The 23,566-nt window shown below is 43.9% G+C and overlaps 1 protein-coding gene across 2 annotated transcripts; it reads right to left on the reverse strand.

Annotated features, from left to right (window-relative positions):
* Positions 1-739: 739 nt before the first annotated feature.
* On the reverse strand, positions 740-20,301 carry LOC122941833 (beta-1,4-galactosyltransferase galt-1-like). 2 transcript variants are annotated; one of them, XM_044299292.1, is made up of 3 exons: positions 19,996-20,301; positions 15,016-15,215; positions 740-2,442 (listed from the first exon to the last, which is right to left on the reverse strand). In XM_044299292.1, the coding sequence occupies exon 3, from the start codon at positions 2,420-2,422 to the stop codon at positions 1,163-1,165; it is 1,260 nt and encodes a 419-aa protein (XP_044155227.1). In that variant the 5' UTR covers positions 2,423-2,442; positions 15,016-15,215; positions 19,996-20,301; the 3' UTR covers positions 740-1,162. The 2 variants fall into 2 exon arrangements, with proteins under 2 accessions (XP_044155227.1, XP_044155228.1); XM_044299293.1 differs by lacking the exons at positions 15,016-15,215; positions 19,996-20,301 and adding an exon at positions 6,251-6,293.
* Positions 20,302-23,566: the final 3,265 nt, after the last annotated feature.

Here is a 23,566-nt window from a genome sequence, read left to right on the forward strand (position 1 = left end):
TCTGCTGTCTTTGCACCAGAAATTAAATCAAATCCAGCCAGGAAGTGGAGTATATTTCTGGTATATGTGCTAATTTTCTGGTATACATGTTAGGATACTTTCACACTCGCGTTTGGTGCAGATCCGTCATGGATCTGCACAGACAAATCCATTCATATAATACAACCGTCTGCATCCATTCACAACGGATCTGTTTGTATTATTTTTAGCATAGCCAAGACGGATCCGTCTTGAACACAATTGAAAGTCAATGGAGAATGGATCCGTTTTCTATTGTGTCATAGAAAACGGATCCGTCCCCATTGACTTACATTGTGTGTCAGGCAGCATTTTGGTGTCCACCTCCAGAGCGGAATGGAGACAGAACGGAGGCAAACTGATGCATTCTGAGCGGATCCTTTTCCATTCAGAATGCATTAGGGCAAAACTGATCCGTTTTGGACCGCTTGTGAGAGCCCTGAACGGATCTCACAAACGGAAACCAAAACGCCAGTGTGAAAGTAGCCTTAAATGAGTCAGATCAAGGAACTCCCATCAACTCATGCACTTTTTGAAAAAGTGTCAATAATGTCAGAAAAAAAGCTAAAAAAGTTAAAAATCTGCACCTTCGACAAAATTCACAACTTTTCTACATCAAATAACTGGCGTGCAACTATGGTAAATGAGATTATAAATGACTCCTCTTACTAAAGGAATATTATTTAAAAAGTTTATCTTTTTTATGCGTGGGCATTTCTTAGAAATGAAGAAAGCACCCCATTAGCTTTCAGCAAAAGACACACAAATTTGAGGAATGTGAAGAATAATGGTACAATAAGCTATAAACACAATTGCTGTAAATTCTCTGTATCTAACAAGTTTAGTTTTGATTTTTGAAGGACTATTAAACTTTTAATACAACCCACTTTACATAAAGTAGTTGCAATTTTGAGAATGAAAAAAAGGGACATGTAGAATAATTAACGCATCCTTCTTTCTAACTTGGCCAGAAAAAGTTTTTGGGGCTACAGGTCAAAACATGAAACTGGTTATATAATGGCTGGTGGGACAATACATGCAATTCTTTTGCCATCAATAAAGCCCAGTTTGTAAATGGTGAGAGCAGCCAGTGAAACAACCCTAGTGCTTTGTCATGCTGTTCGCCCGAGCCTGTGCATCTGAGCTACGGCTGTGGGAAAAGTTTCTGAACAACCTTATCAACATTAGGCTCTAAGTATGTACTGTATTTCAAAACGATGTCATCCTTGATCAAGTCCTTATCTGGAATCTTCTTGTTTCTTTTATGCTTACAGTGAAATAGAATGGCATCTTGACTCGAAACGTCTGTAGAATATCCTTCAGCCTTTAAAATGTGGTGGACTGATGTCTGAATAACTTTCCGTGGATTTATAATCATTTTTCGTGGTTTGATGGAATATCTATCACTAGGTTCTCTATATGGATATTGAAGAATATTAATCCCAGGAACATGATTCCATCGATTGGATCCAGTTGCTTCCACCGATGATGGAAAAGCATGATTTTCAAAACGAAAGACGCTTGCTTCGGGGTGTTTTTTCTGGAGACTCTCCATTAAAGATGACCAATCCCAATATTTTACCGGAAGAATAATCTCATCAATGTCATTTAAGAGAATAAAATTGCTTTTATACATATTTCTGTATATGCAGTCATTTAAAGAGGCAATTTGTCCATAGTAGCCAATATCACTGTCAAGTCCTTCAACATATTTCCATTTTCTCGAAGTTCTCAGATAGGTGTCTATTGGCCAGGGTATTACATCTACATCACCTTCTTGGATGTAATGTCTTAAAACTTTGTCTACATTGTCATGGCAGCTGTTGTTGTAGATGATAATTTTAGAAGCTCCTAGTAATTTATACATTTCAATAGCCTGAATCGTCTGCAAAACATTATTATACTGTCCATAAAAGGCAGAGATACAAACACTAAAATTGGCAGAAAATTCCCTTATAGGATCTTTTTGAATTCTAAACGTTGGAATTTGCCTTACATCTTTTGAGCTGTTTGTATGGACAGACATGTAGACATAATCACATTCAGATGGGTTTCCACATAAGAGATGAGCGGTTTCATATGGAAATCCAAAGTGATCCTTAACAATATCAATTTTTGCTTTAACATTTACATAACCATTTTGCTTACAATGGAACAAGCAGTAGAGGTTCTTCACTGTTTTATGGACTATGGCAAGTATTCTTATTAAGCTGTCTCCTCTGGGATCATAATAAGGAGAGATGATGAAGGTTTTGTTATCCTCTAATGCTATGAAGGAGCCGGTAACAACGTTGGTAACATAGCTTGTTTTAGAATCGGGAGATTGTAGTTGATATAATTGAAAGATGTAAATGAACCCAAATAGGTTGGATGCAATGAACAGATATTTAAATGAGTAGTGCATATTTTCTTCACAGCAACAAACTGTAAAATAAGAAAACAAATATTGTAAGTACGAAATAAAAATGAAAACCATAAAAATATACCATCATACTGTAATAAACATAGTGAAGTGTGAAAATTATTAAATTTTACTGACAAAACAACACAAAAAACTTATACTAACTGTCACGTACCGGGGACCAGACCAGCCCACCGCGTCACGTGACAAGGGTTGCCCAAGCCCTTCAGGCCGATTCACCTCACGTCCTCACACGCTGTTACGCCCTGCGCTGAGCCGTAACTTGAGCATAAATCGCCACTTGAAGCTTGCAAGCACACCCACGCACTAACACGAAACTTTCACTGCCACCACCCATCAGTTATAAGGTCGACAGGACACCCTTGAGTGTTCCACTCGCAAGCAGACACACGGTAGTAAGACTCACGGAAAACAACATACAGCCTCAGACTGCACACACACTCTTCAAAGAGCTAACAGGTTCTTAAGGTTACAAGACAAACCATCAAACTTTTAGGTTTAATGTATTAAAAAAAAACAGTAGTGATGTCCGATTCGTGAACGAATCGTTCTTTTGAATCGATCCCTTTCACTGAACTGGAAGAGTCGGTTCACCTGAGTGAGCTGATCTGTTTGAAACAGCTCAGATAGCATAGCAATAGCAGAGACTCTGGCAGCAGGGAGTATAATATGATCCTAGAGTGGAAGACCCTCCCGTCCTGCAACCAAATAACCAATCAGAGCTGAAGCACAAGCACAGAGTCACACACTGTACAGGGAGTCTAAGAATCGAATGAGTCACAGGTTAAAAGAATCGAATGATTCTACTTAGTTAGAGACTCATTGAATTCTTTGAGTTAAAAGAACCGTTAGTCACCTCCCTATCAGGAGCTGTCTGGTGCAGACTGATTCAAATGAACCGATTCATTTAAAAGATTTGAACTTCCCAACTCTAATAGACAGCACTTGGTTACAAAAAATGATTAACAAGAGACATACATAAATGGCAAACAATGGTAAAATCAACAGGAAAAAACAAAGAAAGCTCTAATACTTAGCAGTTGTGTAGTAAAAGTCCTTTCCTCCCAGGAGATTTGGGCAGAATACTGGTGCACAAACCAATTCGATTGGATCTCCCACTTTGTGACACCCAAATATCCAGGGATTGCATGTTTATGCATTTCCTTCAGGGGCAGACCTGAGGGGGATTATCCCGCCCACCTCTGACTCAGCCCCTCTGGCTGAGCTTCATTACCTATGCAGCCGGCACCCTGGCCATCTAGGGAACAGGTATGAAAATATCAAAAAGATATCTTCACCAGGGCAACTGGGAAACTACAGACCCCAGACCTTCTTCATAATTCATATTTCATCGTTCTGAGTCCTAGCATATCAAACGAGACACGTCCAGGACGCTCAGAAGATGAGATCCTTATTTTAAGAAGATGAAGGCGAGTTGATATGCTATGTCTGGAGTCCATGCGATGCCCCCATCATAACAGATATGATGAGCTGGGTTTTAGAGACGTGAGCCCCATCCTGAACAAGTTATGAAGGATTACAACCAGGGCCGGCGCGTCCATATAAGCAAGGGGGGCAATTGCCCCTGAGTCCTTAGGGCCCCCCCGCCCCGCAACTAACTATATTTTCGTGGGGGCAGTGGCGGCAGGACAGTCACACGGAGATGAGCGCTTCCATTGCTCAGGCGGCACAATGACGTCATTGCGCTGCCTGAGCCGTACAGCGCGGGACACAGGCCGGAAGAGGCATGCATCATATCGCTGACATGGAGGTAAGTATAAGTGTTTTTTTTTGTGTACAATACTGGTGGCTACTGGCACATGATGGGGGGCTCTGGCTACTGGCACATGTTGATGGGGGGCTCAGGCTACTGGCACATGATAGGGGGGCCTATGGCTACTGGCACATGATAGGGGGTCTGGCTACTGGCACATGTTGATGGGGGGGCTCAGGCTACTGGCATATGATAGGGGGGCCTATGGCTACTGGCACATGATAGGGGGGGCTCTGGCTACTGGCACATGATATAGGGGGGGCTCTGGCTACTGGCACATGATATAGGGGGCTCTGGCTACTGGCACATGATATAGGGGGGGCTCTGGCTACTGGCACATGATAGGGGGCTACTGGCACATTCTGGGGGAGCTCTGGCTACTTGAACATGATAGGGGGGATCTGGCTACTGGCACATGATAGGGGGGTCCTCTGGCTACTGGCACTTGATATGGGGGGCTCTTGTTACTGACACATGATGGTGGGGGGGCTCTTATTACTGGCACATGATTGGGGGGCATCTATGAGGGCACATTTTACTGGCACATTTATGGGGGACATCTATGGGGCACTTATTACTGGCACATTATTGGGGGCACTTATTGCTGGCACATTGGGGGCACTTCCTACTGGCACATTATTGGTGGGCACTATAGAAGCATCTACTGAGACCACAAAGAATGGTTATTTTATATAGGGCATTTTATACTGGGACACATTATGGTGGGTACTATGGGGAAGGGGGGAGAGGAGTACTATGGGGTCATCTACGGGGGCACTGAGAATGGGTATTTTATACTTACAAATTATGGGGGACACTGAGGGCATCTACTGGGGCACTATATATCGGGCATTTTATACTGCTACATTATGGGGGCACTAAGAGGGAGGGGGGAGGAGCACTCTGGGGACATTTACTGGGGGCACTATATAGGGATATTTTATACTGGCACATTATGGGGGCACTATGGGGACATTAGCTCAACTGGGGGCATTACAAGGGGGTATTTTTTGCACTGTCACATTATAAGGAGAATTATTTCTACTGGGGGGGCATTATGGTGGGCTTTAGTACTCCCCCATGGTATGATCCCCCTAGTAGCAGCACCAGCCTCTCCCTGCTCTGCGACCCTGCTGCCCCTTCTCCAAATCCTTATGAAATCTTTCTCATTAGGATAAAACACAACATCAGCTCCGCCGAGCCCCCCAGCAAAGTGTTGAAAGGGTGTCCGAGATCCCCAAGGGTCAAGCCAAGTAATTGTAAGTTTTCATATGAAATATGTTTATGTTATACACATATAGTATACACTGTGCCCCACAATATACACTTTCTTCTGTAAAAGTCATCAAGTGTAATGGGGGGGGGGGGCCTTATTGTTTTTCGCCCCAGGGCCCCATTTCACCTAGAAATGGCCCTGATTACAACTTATTGTTCATTGTCTGATATGAAGCCCCCATGCTGACACACGGCGCCGGAGAGTCTGCTGTCCCCTGTCCTGAATGTGATCAGCAAAAGGGCCCATACTGGTTAGCATCTCTGTACTAACTAACCCCCTGGGGAGCAGTTTGCTGTTTTCACAGGTATGAGGCAGACATCTATGCACTATTTGCAGCCTTCAACCAATTCATCAATGGCTGCTGACCTACCAATACAAAAACATAAATACATACTGTATATGAATGGGAATCACACTGGACTATGTTATACTATGACATATACCCATAAAACATATAATATCACAGCAATCATAATCACTAGGAATAAGGCGTCATTATTCCTGACACTAACAGTTTGTAAGGCTGAAAAAAGACATACAGGACATCCATCCAGTTCGGCCTGTTATCCTGCAAAGTTGATCCAGAGGAAGGCAAAAAAAAAAAAAACATTTTAGAGTAATAACATTTCTTCCCAACTCCAATCAGAATAACTCCCTGGATCAACAACCCATCTCCAGAAATCTAATAACTATAACCTGTAATATTATAACACTCCAGAAATACATCCAGGCCCCTCTTGAATTCCTTTATTGTACTCACCATCACCACCTCCTCAGGCAGAGAGTTCCATAGTCTCACTGCTCTTACCGTAAAGAATCCTCTTCTATGTTTGTGTACAAACCTTCTTTCCTCCAGACGCAGAGGATGTCCCCTCGTCACAGTCCTGGGGATAAATAGATGATGGGATAGATCTCTGTACTGACCCCTGACAGTGTCGGACTGGGGTGCCAAGGGCCCACCAGTAGAAGTGACTCTAGCGGCCCACCCTACAGTTTCATGCAAATATTGACACTTAGGCCTGGTTCACACCTGAGCATTTTACACGCTCAACAGGCAAAAACCAATGTTTCCCTATGGGCATGGTTCTCACCTGAGCATTTTACAGAGCGTACGAACGCGCTGTAAAACGCCCTACGCCCCAAGAAGTATAGGAGCTTCTTTGGGGCGCATTGTCGCGCCTTCCCGCACATAGACCTAGCAGGAACGCGCGATAATGGGTGTTTGCTTGTTTCCTCACACGTACAGTACAGACCAAAAGTTTGGACACACCTTCTCATTCAAAGAGTTTTCTTTATTTTCATGACTATGAAAATTGTAGATTCACACTGAAGGCATCAAAACTATGAATTAACACATGTGGAATTATATACATAACAAAAAAGTGGGAAACAACTGAAAATATGTCATATTCTAGGTTCTTCAAAGTAGCCACCTTTTGCTTTGATTGCTGCTTTGCACACTCTTGGCATTCTCTTGATGAGCTTCAAGAGGTAGTCACCTGAAATGGTCTTTCAACAGTCTTGAAGGAGTTCCCAGAGATGCTTAGCACTTGTTGGCCCTTTTGCCTTCACTCTGCGGTCCAGCTCACCCCAAACCATCTCAATTGGGTTCAGGTCCGGTGACTGTGGAGGCCAGGTCATCTGGCGCAGCACCCCATCACTCTCCTTCATGGTCAAATAGCCCTTACACAGCCTGGATAAAATAAATGATGGTCCAACTAAACGCAAACCGGATGGAATAGCATGCCGCTGCAAGATGCTGTGGTAGCCATGCTGGTTCAGTATGCCTTCAATTTTGAATAAATCCCCAACAGTGTCACCAGCAAGCACCCCCACACCATCACACCTCCTCCTCCATGCTTCACGGTGGGAACCAGGCATGAAGAGTCCATCCGTTCACCTTTTCTGTGTCGCACAAAAACACGGTGGTTGGAACCAAAGATCTCAAATTTGGACTCATCAGACCAAAGCACATATTTCCACTGGTCTAATGTCCATTCCTTGTGTTCTTTAGCCCAAACAAGTCTCTTCTGCTTGTTGCCTGTCCTTAGCAGTGGTTTCCTAGCAGATATTCAACCATAAAGGCCTGATTCACACAGTCTCCTCTTAACAGTTGTTCTAGAGATGTGTCTGTTGCTAGAACTCTGTGTGGCATTGACCTGGTCTCTAATCTGAGCTGCTGTTAACCTGCGATTTCTGAGGCTGGTGACTCGGATGAACTTATCCTCCGCAGCAGAGGTGACTCTTGGTCTTTCTTTCCTGGGGCGGTCCGCATGTGAGACAGTTTCTTTGTAGCGCTTGATGGTTTTTGTGACTGCACTTGGGGACACTTTCAAAGTTTTCCCAATTTTTCGGACGGACTGACCTTCATTTCTTAAAGTAATGATGGCCACACGTTTTTCTTTACTTAGCTGCTTTTTTCTTGCCATAATACAAATTCTAACAGTCTATTCAGTAGGACTACCAGCTGTGTATCCACCTGACTTTTCCACAACGCAACTGATGGTCCCAACCCCATTTATAAGGCAAGAAATCCCACTTATTAAACCTGACAGGGCACACCTGTGAAGTGAAAACCATTTCAGATGACTACCTCTTGAAGCTCATCAAGAGAATGCCAAGAGTGTGCAAAGCAGTAATCAAAGCAAAAGGTGGCTACTTTGAAGAACCTAGATTATTACATATTTTCAGATGTTTCACACTTTTTTGTTATGTATATAATTCCACATGTGTTAATTCATAGTTTTGATGCCTTCAGTGTGAATCTACAATTTTCATAGTCATGAAAATAAAGAAAACTCTTTGAATGAGAAGGTGTGTCCAAACTTTTGGTCTCTACTGTATGTAAACGCCCGATAAGCACGCTTGTAATCAGCGCTTATCGGGTACGCTTATGTGTGAACCCGGCCTTAAGGGGGTTTTCCGATTTGCATTAACATTCTTTAAAATAATCCTTTATATAGGAAGCTGTAGTGTAATAGTGCAGCTAATCACTGGCCTTGGTGCTGTACACCACTGAGATCACTGATCAGTTACAGCGGTCAAGTGCGGTACACAGGTTTTTACCGTGGCAGCCAAAACATTATGTCCCAGCTGCAGCCTAGCGGAGAGAACAGAGTTTTGATGCTGGATCAAATAGTGATCAGGATGGTGAGATTAAGTTTTTTTTTTGTTTGTTTGTTTTTAACAGCATCCCTGTAGTTTGGCCTAAAAATTTGAACTTAGGCACCCCCTTCAAGCTCAGTACTTAGATACCATAACAATACCAAGCCCTGTACTTAGATAAGATAACAAAACCAAGCTCTGTGCATAGATACAGCAACAGAATATACTTGAAAGGAAAAAATCCAGCACCTCGATTTTTCGTGCTTAACGATGTTTTATTCCACAAAACCAAATATACAGCGGTAAAAAATCCTCAAGGTGCAAGCCCCAATACGGTCTACGCGTTTCGAACCAGATGGTTCTTAATCATGACCTTCATAATAAATTTCTAAGGAAGTATATATAGGAGTGAACATAGGAAATCCCTCCCCCCTTAAACTAGCTGGGCGGTGCAAGCCATCCCAGGTGTTACAATCAAAAGTGCTAGCAGAAATTTAAATGCACCAAACAAGTTTAAAATCTGACATGAGCCGCTATGAACAGACATTTCATGACATTAAACCCAGCAAAAATTGAGCAGTAACATAGCATTGATAATAAATATATAAATAAGTGAATAAACATAACTATAAGTGAGCAGCAGAAAAAAACGCTCCATGTGAACACTCCTCAATACTTGCTGGCTGCAATCTAATTCTGATCATTCAGGCTATACAATACATTTTTTATTTTCTTAAAGTTGTAACATGATATGATTATTAATAGCTACTAATAAATATACATGAGTTCTTTTCTAAAATGTAATCCTGCAGGACTTCTGGACTTCAATTTTAGAATCCAGAAGGCTTCTCTTTGGTTTACAAGTTTTTTTAGGTCTCCACCTCTTGCAGGCAGAAACACTCGTTCTATGGCATAGGCTGCGTTTTTTCTGCTGCTCACTTATAGTTATGTTTATTCACTTATTTATATATTTATTATCAATGCTATGTTACTCCTCAATTTTTGCTGGGTTTAATGTCATGAAATGTCTGTTCATAGCGGCTCATGTTAGATTTTAAACTTGTTTGGTGCATTTAAATTTCTGCTAGCACTTTTGATTGTAACACCTGGGATGGCTTGTACCGCCCAGCTAGTTTAAGGGGGGAGGGATTTCCTATGTTCACTCCTATATATATACTTCCTTAGAAATTTATTATGAAGGTCATGATTAAGAACCATCTGGTTCGAAACGCGTAGACCGTATTGGGGCTTGCACCTTGAGGATTTTTTACCGCTGTATATTTGGTTTTGTGGAATAAAACATCGTTAAGCACGAAAAATCGAGGTGCTGGATTTTTTCCTTTCAAGTATTTGAGTCTGGGTCTCTTCCCATCCGTGCACCTTCCAAACTACTGATGCAGGTGAGCTGGACTGTTACTATTGTATACAGCAACAGAACTCTGCTACACGCAAACTACACATGCCGGCACTCTTTTACACTCACACTTCTACACACGCCGGCACTCTTTTACACGCATACTTCTACACATGCCAGCACTCTTTTACACGCATACTTCTACACGCGCCAGCACTCTTTTACACGCACACTTCTACAAATGCCTGCACTCTTTTACATGCACACTTCTACACACACCGGCTCTCTATTACACGCATACTTCTACACATGCCAGCACTCTATTACACGCATACTTCTACACATGCCAGCACTCTTTTACACACAGACTTCTACACATGCCGACACTCTTTTACACTCACACTTCTACACATGCCGTTACTCTTTTACACTCACACTTCTACACACGCCGGCACTCTTTTACGCTCACACTTCTACACATGCCAGCACTCTTTTACACGCACACTTCTACACATGCCAGCACTCTTTTACATGCACACTTCTACACATGACAGCACTCTTTTACACACACACTTCTACACATGCTGGCACTCTTTTACACGCACACTTCTACACATGCCGGCACTCTTTTACATGCACACTTCTACACATGCTGGCACTCTTTTATACACACACTTCTACACATGCCGGCACACTTACACACACACTTCTACACATGCAAGCACTCTTTTTCACGCACACTTCTACACATGTCGGCACTCTTTTACACACATACTTCTACACATGCTGGCACTCTTTTACACACACACTTCTACACACGCCGGCACTCTATTACACGCATACTTCTACACATGCCGGCACTCTTTTACACACAGACTTCTACACATGCCGACACTCTTTTACACTCACACTTCTACACACGCCGGCACTCTTTTACACTCACACTTCTACACATGCCAGCACTCTTTTACATGCACACTTCTACACATGTCAGCACTCTTTTACATGCACACTTCTACACATGACAGCACTCTTTTACACACACACTTCTACACACGCCAGCACTTTTTTACACGCACACTTCTACACATGCTGGCACTCTTTTACACGCACACTTTTACACATGCCAGCACTCTTTTACATGCACACTTCTACACATGCTGGCACTCTTTTATACACACACTTCTGCACATGCCGGCACACTTACACGCACACTTTTACACATGCCAGCACTCTTTTTAACGCACACTTCTACACATGTCGGCATTCTTTTACACTCACACTTCTACACATGCCAGCACTCTTTTACATGCACACTTCTACACATGTCAGCACTCTTTTACATGCACACTTCTACACATGACAGCACTCTTTTACACACACACTTCTACACACGCCAGCACTTTTTTACACGCACACTTCTACACATGCTGGCACTCTTTTACATGCACACTTCTACAAATGCCCGCACTCTTTTACACGCACACTTCTACACACACCGGCACTCTTTTACTCACACACTTCTACACACGCCGGCACTCTTTTGCACACACACTTGTACACATGCCGACACTCTTTTACACGCATACTTCTACACACGTCGGCACTCTTTTACACACACACTTCTACACATGCTGGCACTCTTACAGACACACTTCTACACATGCTGGCACTCTTACAGACACACTTCTACACATGCCGTTTCTCTTTTACACTCACACTTCTACACATGCCGGCACTCTTTTAAACACACTTCTACACATGCCAGCACTCTTACACACACACTTCTACACATGCCGTTACTCTTTTACACGCACATTTCTACACATGCCGGCACTCTTTTACACACACTTCTACACATGCCAGCGCTCTTTTACACGCATACTTCAACACATGCCAGCACTTTTTTACACACACACTTTTACACACGCCGGCACTCTTTTACACTCACACTTCTACACACACCGGCACTCTTTTACACACACACACTTCTACACATGCCAGCACTCTTTTACACACACTCTTCTACAAATGCCTGCACTCTTTTACACACACACTTCTACACACGCCGGCACTCTTTTACACGCACACTTCTACACATGCCGGCACTCTTTTACATGCACACTTCTACACATGCTGGCACTCTTTTATACACACACTTCTACACATGCCGGCACTCTTACACACACACTTCTACACATGCCAGCACTCTTTTACACACACACTTCTACACATGCCGGCACTCTTTTATAAACACACTGTCATACATGCAGGCACCCTTTTATACACACACTGTCATACATGCAAGTACTCTTACATACACACACTTGTACACATGCAGGCACTCTTTCATACACACACTATCATATATGCAGGTACTCTTACATACTGTCACGGCCACGGTTATGGTCGTGACTCCTTGGGAGCCGCATACAGTTGCCCGCGGTTGTGGTTGTTGTGTCAACCGCAGCTGAGGCATAATGTAGTTGGCCTCAGTGCGGTTGCCGCGGACAACAGCTATGTGTGCGGTTCCCGGGGAGTTGTGTGCGTGTGTGGATGCACTTTGTTTGTATGTCTGTTGTGCACTGTAGTTTATGTTTGGTGCGCACGGACACCGTCCTTTCACTGTGGCTGCCCGTGGCAACGTTTGGTATTATGTACATGTGGTGGCAGTGTCTCGGCCTTCGGGCTGTCTCCCAGGACGGCTGCCACCCATGTCGTTGCCAGCGGCAACAGTCACAGGGTGATCTTAGTTTGGTCACTTCCCCTGTATGTTTGGTGTTTTCCTTTCCTGTGGTGCTGGAAGGGTTAACCCTCTTCCCAGTGTGTGAGTGATGTCACTGGGTGTGTCCGACTGTGGGTGTGGCTTCTTGGCCTATAAAGCCTGAGTGTTTTGCATGGTTCAGTAGGTTGCTTCAGCCCTGCTAGCTGGAGCAGCATCCTGTGTATTTGACCTGCCTGTGAGAGCCACCCCTGTGGTCATAAAAGTATAGTTGTTATGCCTATGTCTTTATGTGTGTGGTGTAGCATGTTGTTCTGTTGGGACCTTCTTATGTTTCTGTGCAGCATACGGTTCTGGATCCCTGTCTGTTTAGGGATCCAGTCAGCAAGGCTGTGGCAGGTTGGTGAACTTCTTGTTCGCCTGCCATTTCCGTATTGCTGTTTGTGTTCCCCTTTTCCCAACAGCTTGGCCATTGAGGCTCCTGCTCCTCCGTGCCAAGGAGGAGTAGGTTATCTTACCCAGCTCAGGGATCTGCGGAGAGTAAGATAGGGCTCTGAGGTTCCTGCGCATGGGTCCTCCTACCTTAAAGGTCGGCCCATGCTGGTTAGGAGTTAGGGTCAGGTTAGGGATGCGTGAGGAGGTGACCTGCTCCCTATCCTGTGCTCATGGCCGAGTAGCCACTTCAACACCTGGCATCGCACGGCTGAGGGTTTTCCCCATCCTCAGCCGTGACACATACACACACTGTCATACATGCAGGCACTCTTACATACACACAGTGTCAATCATGCAGGCACTCTTACTTACACACACTGTCATACATGCAGGCATTCTTACATACACACACTGTCATACATGCATGCACTTTTTTAAACCAATTACAATACATGTAGATTCCTACCTCACCTCATGGCCCTCTGTATTGCTAGTTGTGTCCCCAGGTCCTGAGCCAGGTTCCTCCCCCTCTCAGCAGCAGGGCTCCAGACTGATCACACAGGCAGCAGTCCGTCTAGCAGAGCTGCCTTATTGGAGGAGATGCTGTCAGTGCTATTGACTGACAGGTTTTAGTCCAATCAGCACTCCTGATCAGAGTAAGGCTGTTACCACATGATCTAATTTACATAAAATCAGATCATGTGGAAACAGCCTACTGACCAGGGGTGCTAATTACACAAAGACTTGTCAGTTCCCATGAATCAGCGCTGGTGTGGAGCCCTCCTTCTCATTTAGGATGAATGGCAGGCAGCATGCATCCGACTGTGTACAGGGGGCGGCGCTTATCACATACAGCTTATAAGCAAGGACGCTCACTTGCTGGTTCGGGGGCCCACCAAGGATTTCCCCGGCTCCAGGGTGTGCCAGTCTGAGCATGACCCCTGATATATTTATACATAGTTATTAGATCTTAATTTAGTCATCCTTTTTCTAAAGTGAATAACCCTAATTTTTAATTGATAATCTTTCTGGGTACATTAGTCCACCCATTCCTGAACCCTCCCCAGCTCTGCAATGTCTGCCTTGTTCACAGGAGCCCAGAACTGTACACAGTACTCCATGTGTGGTCTGACTAGTGATTTGTAAAGTGGTAGGACTATGTTCTCATCATGGGCATCTATGCCCCTATTGATGCTACCCATAATCGTATTGGCCTTAGCAGCAGCTACCTGACACTGGTTTCTACTTCTACAGTTTTAATTTACAGTTAAAATTCCTAAGTCCTTTTTCCTACCCAGATAGCATCCATGTCAGTGTCACCCCGTGTTATATGCAGATGGACAATTTTGCAGAATTAAAGGAGTTATCCCTAGAAAATCATTAATGACCTGTACGCAGGATAGGTGATGAATATTGGATTGTGGGGGTTCGACCGCTAGAACTTGTGCACCATAATGCTCCATCAAGAGAGGGAACTTGGGGACCCTTATTGTCAGGATCATTGTCCTCTGGATAGAATATTATTAAGGGAAAAGTAGACTGCACACAAAGGCTAATTAGTCTCAATATGTCAGTGCATGCCAGAACGAGGGCTCAGTTCAATAGACCCAAACATATCAAGTGCGTAAAAACAAAATACGACAGCTGATAACTACATTGTGAAAGTAGTATGTTTAAAAATGTAACCCATAGACTCCAGAGTTTCAACATTTCAACTAGGCATCAGCCTTTTTCAAGCAGCGCACAATACAACTTAATATACACAATCATTAGGGACATCATCAAGAGACAATAGGTTAAGGGTGAAATATGCTCAATAAAATACCAGCAACGTCAAAAAGAGCTTGATAAAGGCATCATCACCTATAGACTGATTAGATAACTAATAAAGAAGAGAATGTATATTTACCTCATATATATACTGTAAGTGGGTCATAGTTCATGTGGCATGAAGGTGTGGTGGGGGCCATATTTCATGGTTCAGCTAGCAGTCCGCATGCCACGTGTCCAAAACATGCTCCTGAGAAACTGCCGGTGCTAGAGTCTATAGATTGAATATTCGCACAGATTACTTTGACTGCATAGTTGCGGGTTGCTGTTTTTTGTGGCCTGTGGATAGGAGATAAATATTTTTCATCACATAACCTGTTTAACAAGATCGACTAAAGCACACTTGCAAAGAAGACAAGGTTGCTCCTCATCACCATAGACATCACAAGGCTGTACATATCATAGAAGAAGCCCATGGAGCTGCTGTGGGCCTTTGGAGACAGGGAACCAGCCTTAGTTTGTTATTAGTAACATAGTAACAGTACATAAGGCCGAAAAAAGACACTTGTCTATCCAGTTCGGCCTGTCATCCTGCAAGTTGATCCAGAGGAAGGAAAAAAAACCTGTGCGGTAGAAGCCAATTTCCCCCACTTTAGGGGAATAAAAAATTCCTTCCCGACTCCAATCAGGCAATCAGAATAACTCCCTGGATCAACGACCCCTCTCTAGTAGCTATAGCCTGTAATATTATTACACTCCAGAAATACATCCAGGCCCCTCTTGAATTCCTTTATTGTACTCACCATCACCACCTCCTCAGGCAGAGAGTTCCATAGTCTCACTGCTCTTACCGTAAAGAATCCTCTTCTATGTTTGTGTACAAACCTTCTTCACTCCAGAAGCAGAGGCTGTCCCCTCGTCACAGTCCTGGGGATAAATAGATGATGGGAGATCTCTGTACTGACCCCTGATATATTTATACATATTAATTAGATCTCCCCTCAGTTGTCTTTTTTTCTAAAGTGAATAACCCTAATTTTGATAATCTTTCAGGGTACTGTAGTTGCCCCATTCCAGTTATTACTTTAGTTGCCCTCCTCTGGACCCTCTCCAGCTCTGCTATGTCTGCCTTGTTTACAGGAGCCCAGAACTGTACACAGTACTCCATGTGTGGTCTGGTGGCAAGACTCATTAGGATGTGACTTCATAGGCTTCAGCGCTTGTTCTGTTTTCATCAAAATGCCCGTCACATTTAAATACTTTTTCTTCTGGAAATTTTTTCTAGAGTATCATTGTGCACCAATACTTAGATGATGTTCGTGGACTTGAAAATGTTCATTTTTTATTATTATTATTTTGATGGAAGTTTTAGTGAAAGTTTATAGTAGCTGACAAAGGATGAAATGTCACAGAAAAATATACAACAATGAGGTAAAGGTAAGGATTAAGGTATTTCTGATGAGAGAGGATATTCCTCTAATATTTCATAATCGTTCTGACTTGTGGCAAAGAAATGTTAACCTTAAAGGGTTTGGTCACTTTCTGGCTACTTGTTACCAATGTGTAGGTAAGATAACTACATGGCACTTACTATTATAGCCTTTGTTGAAATTCTGGACCATTTTCTATATTTCATAAAGTATGCCCCTTGGTTTATCACATCTTTTTTTCTTTCCACACAGAGGTACTGTCCATAAGATGGCCGCTTATGGAGAGTCATGTGACCAGGTAGATCATCTCCATGTGATGCCTCCTCCATTCAAATACACTGCACCTGCACTAAACTCCCAACAGTGCAAGTACAGATGGCAGGGCCAGTGTATTTGAATAGAGGAGACCTCGTATGGAGGTGATTTACCTGGTCACATGGTGCTCCATCTTCAGCCATTTTGTGGACAAGACCTCTGTGCGGACAGAACAAAAGACTTGGCAAACAAGGGACATGGCTTATAAAATATAGAAAATGGCACATAATTTCAACAAAGGCTATATTAGTAAGTGCCAGATAATGATGTTACAAACACATTGATTAACAGTAACCAGAAACTACCCAACCCCTTTAATATTTCCACAGTGGTACAAATACAACAGTGTCAGTCCGCAGAAGAGTTTTTTCCTGATACTGACTTCTTGCTGTGCACTTTTATATAGATATGACAAATTATGCTGTATGCTCAGTCCAGAGAATACAGATTTTGAGATGAATATTGATAGAACTTTTTATTGTCTTTTATATGTCTATTTTCATTTGTACCTTTCCATTTATTGCCTTTAAGGGGTATTCCCATCTTAGACAATGGGGCATATCACTAGGATATGCCCCCACTGTCTGATAGGTGCGGGTCCCATCGCTGGGACCCGCACCTATATCGAGAACGGAGCGGGGAGCACTGTGGCTGGAGGACCCAAGATTTCCCGCGGTCCGTCCACCACCAAGCGCTAATCCCGGCCTCTCCCATAGAAGTGAATAGCAGTGTGCCGCACATGCTCGGCCCATGCGCGGCCCATGCTCCCATTAATTTCTATGGGGCAGACGGCAATAGCCAAGCTAAAGCCCGGCTATTTTCTGCGGCCCCATAGAAATGAATGGAGGTCGGCTGCACATGCGCAGTGTGCTCTCCTTCACTTTCGGGGCTCCGTTCTCGATATAGGTGCGGGTCCCAGCGGTGGGACCCGCACCTATAAGACAATGGGGGCATATACTAGCGATATGCCCCCATTGTCTGAGATGAGAAAATCCTTTTAACATCCACTGGAAAATCTTTAATACACATACTGAATCTGGTAAAGGGAATATTCGTTATACTGATCCCGTTGTATCATTCTGGAGAAAAAGTACTTTTAGTCCATATGCAAAGGAGCATTTACGGGCACCAAAAGCGGGCCCAAGACAATCTGAGCACCGTTGCTCCTCCTGATTCCTCTGCCAGATCCTCCATTTCTTTTCTGACTGACATAGCCAGGTGAGGTGACTATGCAGGAACCTGGCCTTGTCAATCAAGGAGGGAGAGGCTGGAGGAGGAAGCAGAAGCAATGGTGCCCAGAGTGACTTGGGCCTGCCCCCAGTGCACTTAACTGCTCATTTGCATATGGATTAAATGCAACAGATCGCTAAGTAAAAGGTATCATTACAAGAAGGAGTATGTTATTCCTCAGCATGTTGGAAGTAGTGCAATCCATCTACTTTGTGAGTGACGTTACGACAAGTAGACCGTATTGCGGGATTAACATGCATATGAGTTAAGCCATCGGCTGGTGCTCCTCCCCTTATTGTTTCACACAATACATTGCGTGCTACTGAGTATAATTTGAAGGAAGGAAATACTGCAAACAAAGCGTACAACCAAAGACAGACAAAAGATATCCTTTTACAATGGTGCTGTTTATTAAGCTTAAGTACATTCATACCTACATTTTATCATTACATCCAGCTGATCTAGCCCTACAAGACACTGTTTCTGGTGTAACAGTAAATTTTCTCATGACAGATTCCCTTTAGGCCTCCTGCACACGACCGTATGGTTTTGCGGTCCGCAAAAAACGGATCCACAAAAAATACGGATGACATCCGTGTGCATTCCGTATTTTGCAGAACGGAACAGCTGGCCCCTAATAGAACAGTATTATCCTTGTCCGTAATGCGGACAATAATAGGACATGTTCTGTGTTTGAACGGAATGGAAATATGGAAACAGAAGGCATACGGAGTACCTTCCGATTTTTTAGCGGATCAATTTAAATGAATGGTTCCGTACACGGAACACAAAAAACGGAATGTAAATGGGGAAAAAACTTTAGTGTGCAGGAGGCCTTAATTTGATGTGATGTGTAATTGCGATAGTTGGGACTGTTAAATACCGCATTAGTACTGTTGTCTCTTGTCCATGTAATATTATTATTTATTATTAAAGCACCATTCATTCCATAGCGCTGTACATATGATAAGGGGGCACATACATAATACAGACAATTGCACTAAGCATGAACAAGACGAGTTACAAACTGGTACAGAAGGAGAGAGGGCCCTGCCCGTGAGGGCTTACAATCTATGAGATTTGCCAACTAGAAAAGCAACTGTAACTGTTACATTGATTATTACACCGATATGTACTAAGGTTTCCAACATGTAAAAAAATTGGTCTGTGATTTTTAGTAAGTGTACAGAAAAAGAAAAGATTAGCTACCGTGAGATGGTGTATCTTATCCCTTTATATTCTCTGCAGTGGTACTGCACAATTTGTGGGCTGGTGTGGCCTTGTTTCAGGAGGTCCATTTTTTCCATATAGCCACCAAATTAATTAAACTTTTGGAGGTCCCAAAACAAACTAGCAAGCTATTCTTCGGCTCCGTTTAGGAGCATGAGAACGGAAAGGACGGATTCAGCACATAACTGAGCCGAGCGGAGCCTACGGACCCCATAGACCAGGGATGGCCAACCTGCGGCTCTCTAGCTGTTGCAAAACTACAACTCCCAGCATGCCCAGTCTGCCTACAGCTATTAGCCTACAGCAGGGCATGGTGGGAGTTGTAGTTTTACAACAGCTGGAGAGCCGCAGGTTGACCAGTCCTGCCATAGACTATAATGGAGTCCGTTAGGTTTCCGCTTAGAAGATGATTTTGGAGCGAAGACAAAAGTTGTGCGCGCAGGACTTTTGTCTCCAATTTAAAAATATTCCTCTGAGCAGAAGCCTAATGGACCCCATTATATTCTATGGGGTCTGTAGGCTCCGTTCGGCTCAGTTATGTGCCGAATACATCCTTTCCGTTCTCATGCTCCTAAATGGAGCAGGAGAACGGAAAGGCTGAACGCTGATGTGAACGAAGCCTTCATCTGCACAGAGCACTGTTCTAGATAATCAAGCAGCAAAATTACTCTGGTATGTTAACCCTTCATACTGTGCTGTACCCATGTGCGAAAAAGAAATGCTGCTTTGTAGACATCAGCAATAGTATACCAGTTTATTTCATCCTTGAGGGCAGAGAATGGCATATGGCTGGCTTGTAGTCCAATACAAGTACTCAATGCCAGTCAATGCCCTTATAATGCATCAAATAATTATTAATTACAAAGCTGATATTGGTGAGAGTATATTGTAGCAATAATATTAGAAATACTCACCAGGCTCGAAAGATCATTGAATTCTTTTGCACTTTTGCTACTGTCTTTGACTTTGCATGTCAGCAGTAGTGGAAATCTTCAGTCTTCCTAAATGGAAAATGGCTAGGCATAGGATTCACTTGTGATTGAGAGATTTAAATAAAAAACTTGTAATTGAAATTGTATCCAGGGAATGTATGTATTTTAAAAATTTCACAGGTAAAAGTCCAAAGGCCACAGATCCAGAAGTGGTGAGAAAAAAGCAAGCATCAAGTGATGGAAGTTCTTTTGAGTAGCTAGGCGAGGCATTCACTTCCCCAGATTGTAAAGTTTCTCTACAGAACACCTGATGCCATCCAGGTAGATGTTTCTCCTAAATACCTGCTGATTTGTCACTGAAATCCCAACACTAAACAAGTCAGTCAGGTTTAACTCCTCCCTATGATGTCAGATCATAAGGAAATAGACTTCTTGGTATTCATCATGTTTCCATACGTTTATCACTTTTGCTCCCTTATCTTTCTTCCTCTAACTGCACATAATATAAATATATAATGGTCATAAAATATAATATTGATTAGAGACTTAAAGGGGACCTGTCATTAACTTTATGCTGATCTCACTGAGGGCAGCATAACATAGTGACAGTAATGCTGATGTCAGCGGTGTGTCACTCATGAGCTAAAAGTCAGTGGTTGCTGAGAACCAGCATCATCATCATTGCAGCCCAGGCCTTGAAAAGAGTCAAATCTACCTGAGAAGAGTCCTGGTTATCCATAACCTCCTGCTCTCTCACCCATCTGCTGATGATTGGCAGTTCTCTCCTAGAGAGAATGGGAGAAAACTAGGTAGAAGACTGTCAGTCATCAGCAGGTGGGCAGGAGAGCAGGAAGTCATAAGTAACCAGGACTCTTCTCAGGTGGCCGAGACTCTTTTCCAGGCCCAGTCTGCAATAATGGTGATGTTGGTTCTCGGCAACCACTTACTTCTAACTTATAAATGACAGACCGCTGAAATCAACTCACCTGTCTCTAATTTATGCTGCTGTTAGTATGGACACCATAAAGTTGATGACAGGTTCCATTTAAATTGGGGTAAACATATATCTATCTCAAAGATTGTCACAAGTTGTAAATCTGCCTACCTCCATGTATTGCTGCCGCTCCTCTGATTTTTCCTATGTGTTTTTTTTTTTTTGTGCCCACCCCCGAGATACAAAAGCTGCTCTTTCTGGCACTCGATATGTTAATGAAACAGTAGTAGTCAAGGGAGTGGACACCTGCCCTCATTTCTCAAGTAGGAGTGTTGTTCATCAACTAGAGGGGCACAAAACTGCAGTTTTTAGATAAGGCTTCGGGGAGCAGATGGATGGACATCCCGGGAAGAGAAGACCCAGCGGCTCCAGAGAGGAGTAGAAGGACACGTAGAAAAAGATAATTACACTGAATCTGCTGCCTGTACTTAATACAGACAGGCACCATCTTCAGGAGAACCTCGACCTCCCTCCCGCTGTACTTGGTTCTCATCACTCCAAGTTCCGTACAGCGCCAGACGTGAGCAGACTGCACCTACAGCAGCTATTCACTCCTATTTTGGTCTTAGCTTGGCCTCCACTGGTATCTGCAGGCTGACCCTGCAGATCTGGTAGAGGCCACTACATTCTACAGTATATAGTGGTTTAGGCCCCTAGGACATGAGCCTTGGGTGCCCACCCTTTAATTCAGCCCTGGTTGCCTTAGACTCTGAGTGGTGTAAGACAAAAGGTACTGTAGCTGTTTATGAGTTTGGCTGTGGTTATGGTCAGCAACCTCTGTACTTTAGTTATCATTATTAGATAGATTTATAATTATTTCACAGCAAGATAGGTTTTACAGACAGGAGGCAGTGTGTCATATTGAATAAACGTATTCAGGCTGCTTCAGGAACTGGTTTTGTCAACCATTTGTCAGACTGCTTGTGTTAGTGTGCAGTATTTAACCTTTTCCGGACCTCCCTCCGCTGTACATGTACAAACACGGTCTTTAAAGATAGCACCTGCTGTTTTATACAGCAGAGGTCCAGGACTAATATCTCAGATTGGCGGTAATGCCGATCGCAGCCTTTTAACCCCTCAGATGCTGTGATCAAATGAAGACCACAGCAATTTTTGCAGCATGCTATGTCACATTATCCTGCAGAAGAGTCCACTACCGTTAGGAAATATATAATGTAAGTTCCCTTTACATGGGACAACAGAGCTGCAGATTGCTGGGAAGGAAGCGTTCCTTCCTGATAATCTGTTGATCACTGGTGGAGGAGACTGCTGCATTTGCATGTAGCAATCTCCTCCAGAGTATGGGGAGGAGCAATCACTAATGCCATCACTCGTTCCCATACAGACTCGTTGTTTGCCGGCAGTAGTTCATGTTTGCACAGCATGATCTGCTGCTGGCAATCAACAATTTTTGTTTTGTTCGTTCATCGGGTAATCAGCGGTAAATTTACATCGCCAGATAATCGCTAACAATTGTTACTATAAAAGCTTGTTAGCAATTATCTTTAGATTAAGTGCACATGGTCTACCACAATGTTTAGGTAGGTCATATATGTCATATTAACATTCCCATGAATCTCTGAAATATTTTTCTTATCACCCGGGGTGTTGTCTCTGAGAAAATAAAGCACCCCACTAGGAGCAGTCAGTGAAGATAGAGAAGATGGAAAAGATATGCTTCTATCAGGCTTCAAGTTAACTGTTACGGAGGAGAAGCAGAATGGATGCATGGAATACTGCCTCAAAGACACAGTGTCAGACTCAGAGGCAACATCAACATCATCCTGTGTGATTGAGACTATGTTCAAGTCATCCAGTCCACAATGTCATCAGCTTCCCCTGCAATAAAAATCCATCATCTACTATAGGCAAGAGACCAGTGGCGTTGCAAGGGGGGTGCGGGGGGTGCGGGCCGCACCGGGTGACACCAGTCTGATGGGGTGCAGGGCCGGACTGGCCTACCGGGATACCGGGAAAAATCCCGGTAGGCCGGTAGCCCTGACTGCCGCTGCGGCCGGCCGTGGTGCCGGCGACAAGATCCCTGACTGCCGCTGCGGCCGGCCATGGTGCCGGCGACTCGAGTTGAGTCAGTGAGCGAGGGAGGCAGGCTCCTTCTCCTCTGCTGCACCGCAGGCCCGCACGGGCGGGCGGCCGGCCTGATCACATTCAACAGGCAGCCGCAGACAGAAACAAACACTGACACCACTGGCACTCACCACCACTTAAGGAGGAGCCGGAGGAGGCGGTCGGGGCAGCACAGGACAGGACCGCAGTGCGCCGCACAGTGTGTGAGACGTGACGTCACACGTCATCAGCGCTCCCTGCTGATTGGCTGAACTGTGGTGGCACTGTGAGTGTCATGACTCAGTCATCTTATTAATCATAATTTGGAAATTGGCGCCTCATCTGGGGGAGGTGCTAGGAGGACTGGAGTCTGTCTGTGTCTACTGTGATGTCAAGTAAAGTTCAGCCTGGCGCCCTGGGCAGCAGTCAGAGAGAGAGAGTGAGACTGACCTGCTGTTAGTGGCAGTGCAGTGCCCAGTTGTCCACTCTTCCAAG

The sequence above is a fragment of the Bufo gargarizans genome, chromosome 6 (genome assembly GCF_014858855.1).
Source record: "Bufo gargarizans isolate SCDJY-AF-19 chromosome 6, ASM1485885v1, whole genome shotgun sequence".
Taxonomy (NCBI): Eukaryota; Metazoa; Chordata; class Amphibia; order Anura; family Bufonidae; genus Bufo; species Bufo gargarizans.

Coding starts and splice junctions, on each gene's coding strand:
- LOC122941833 (XM_044299292.1), bottom strand. CDS start 2,422: ATGCACTACTCATTTAAATATCTGTTCATTGCATCCAACCTATTTGGG.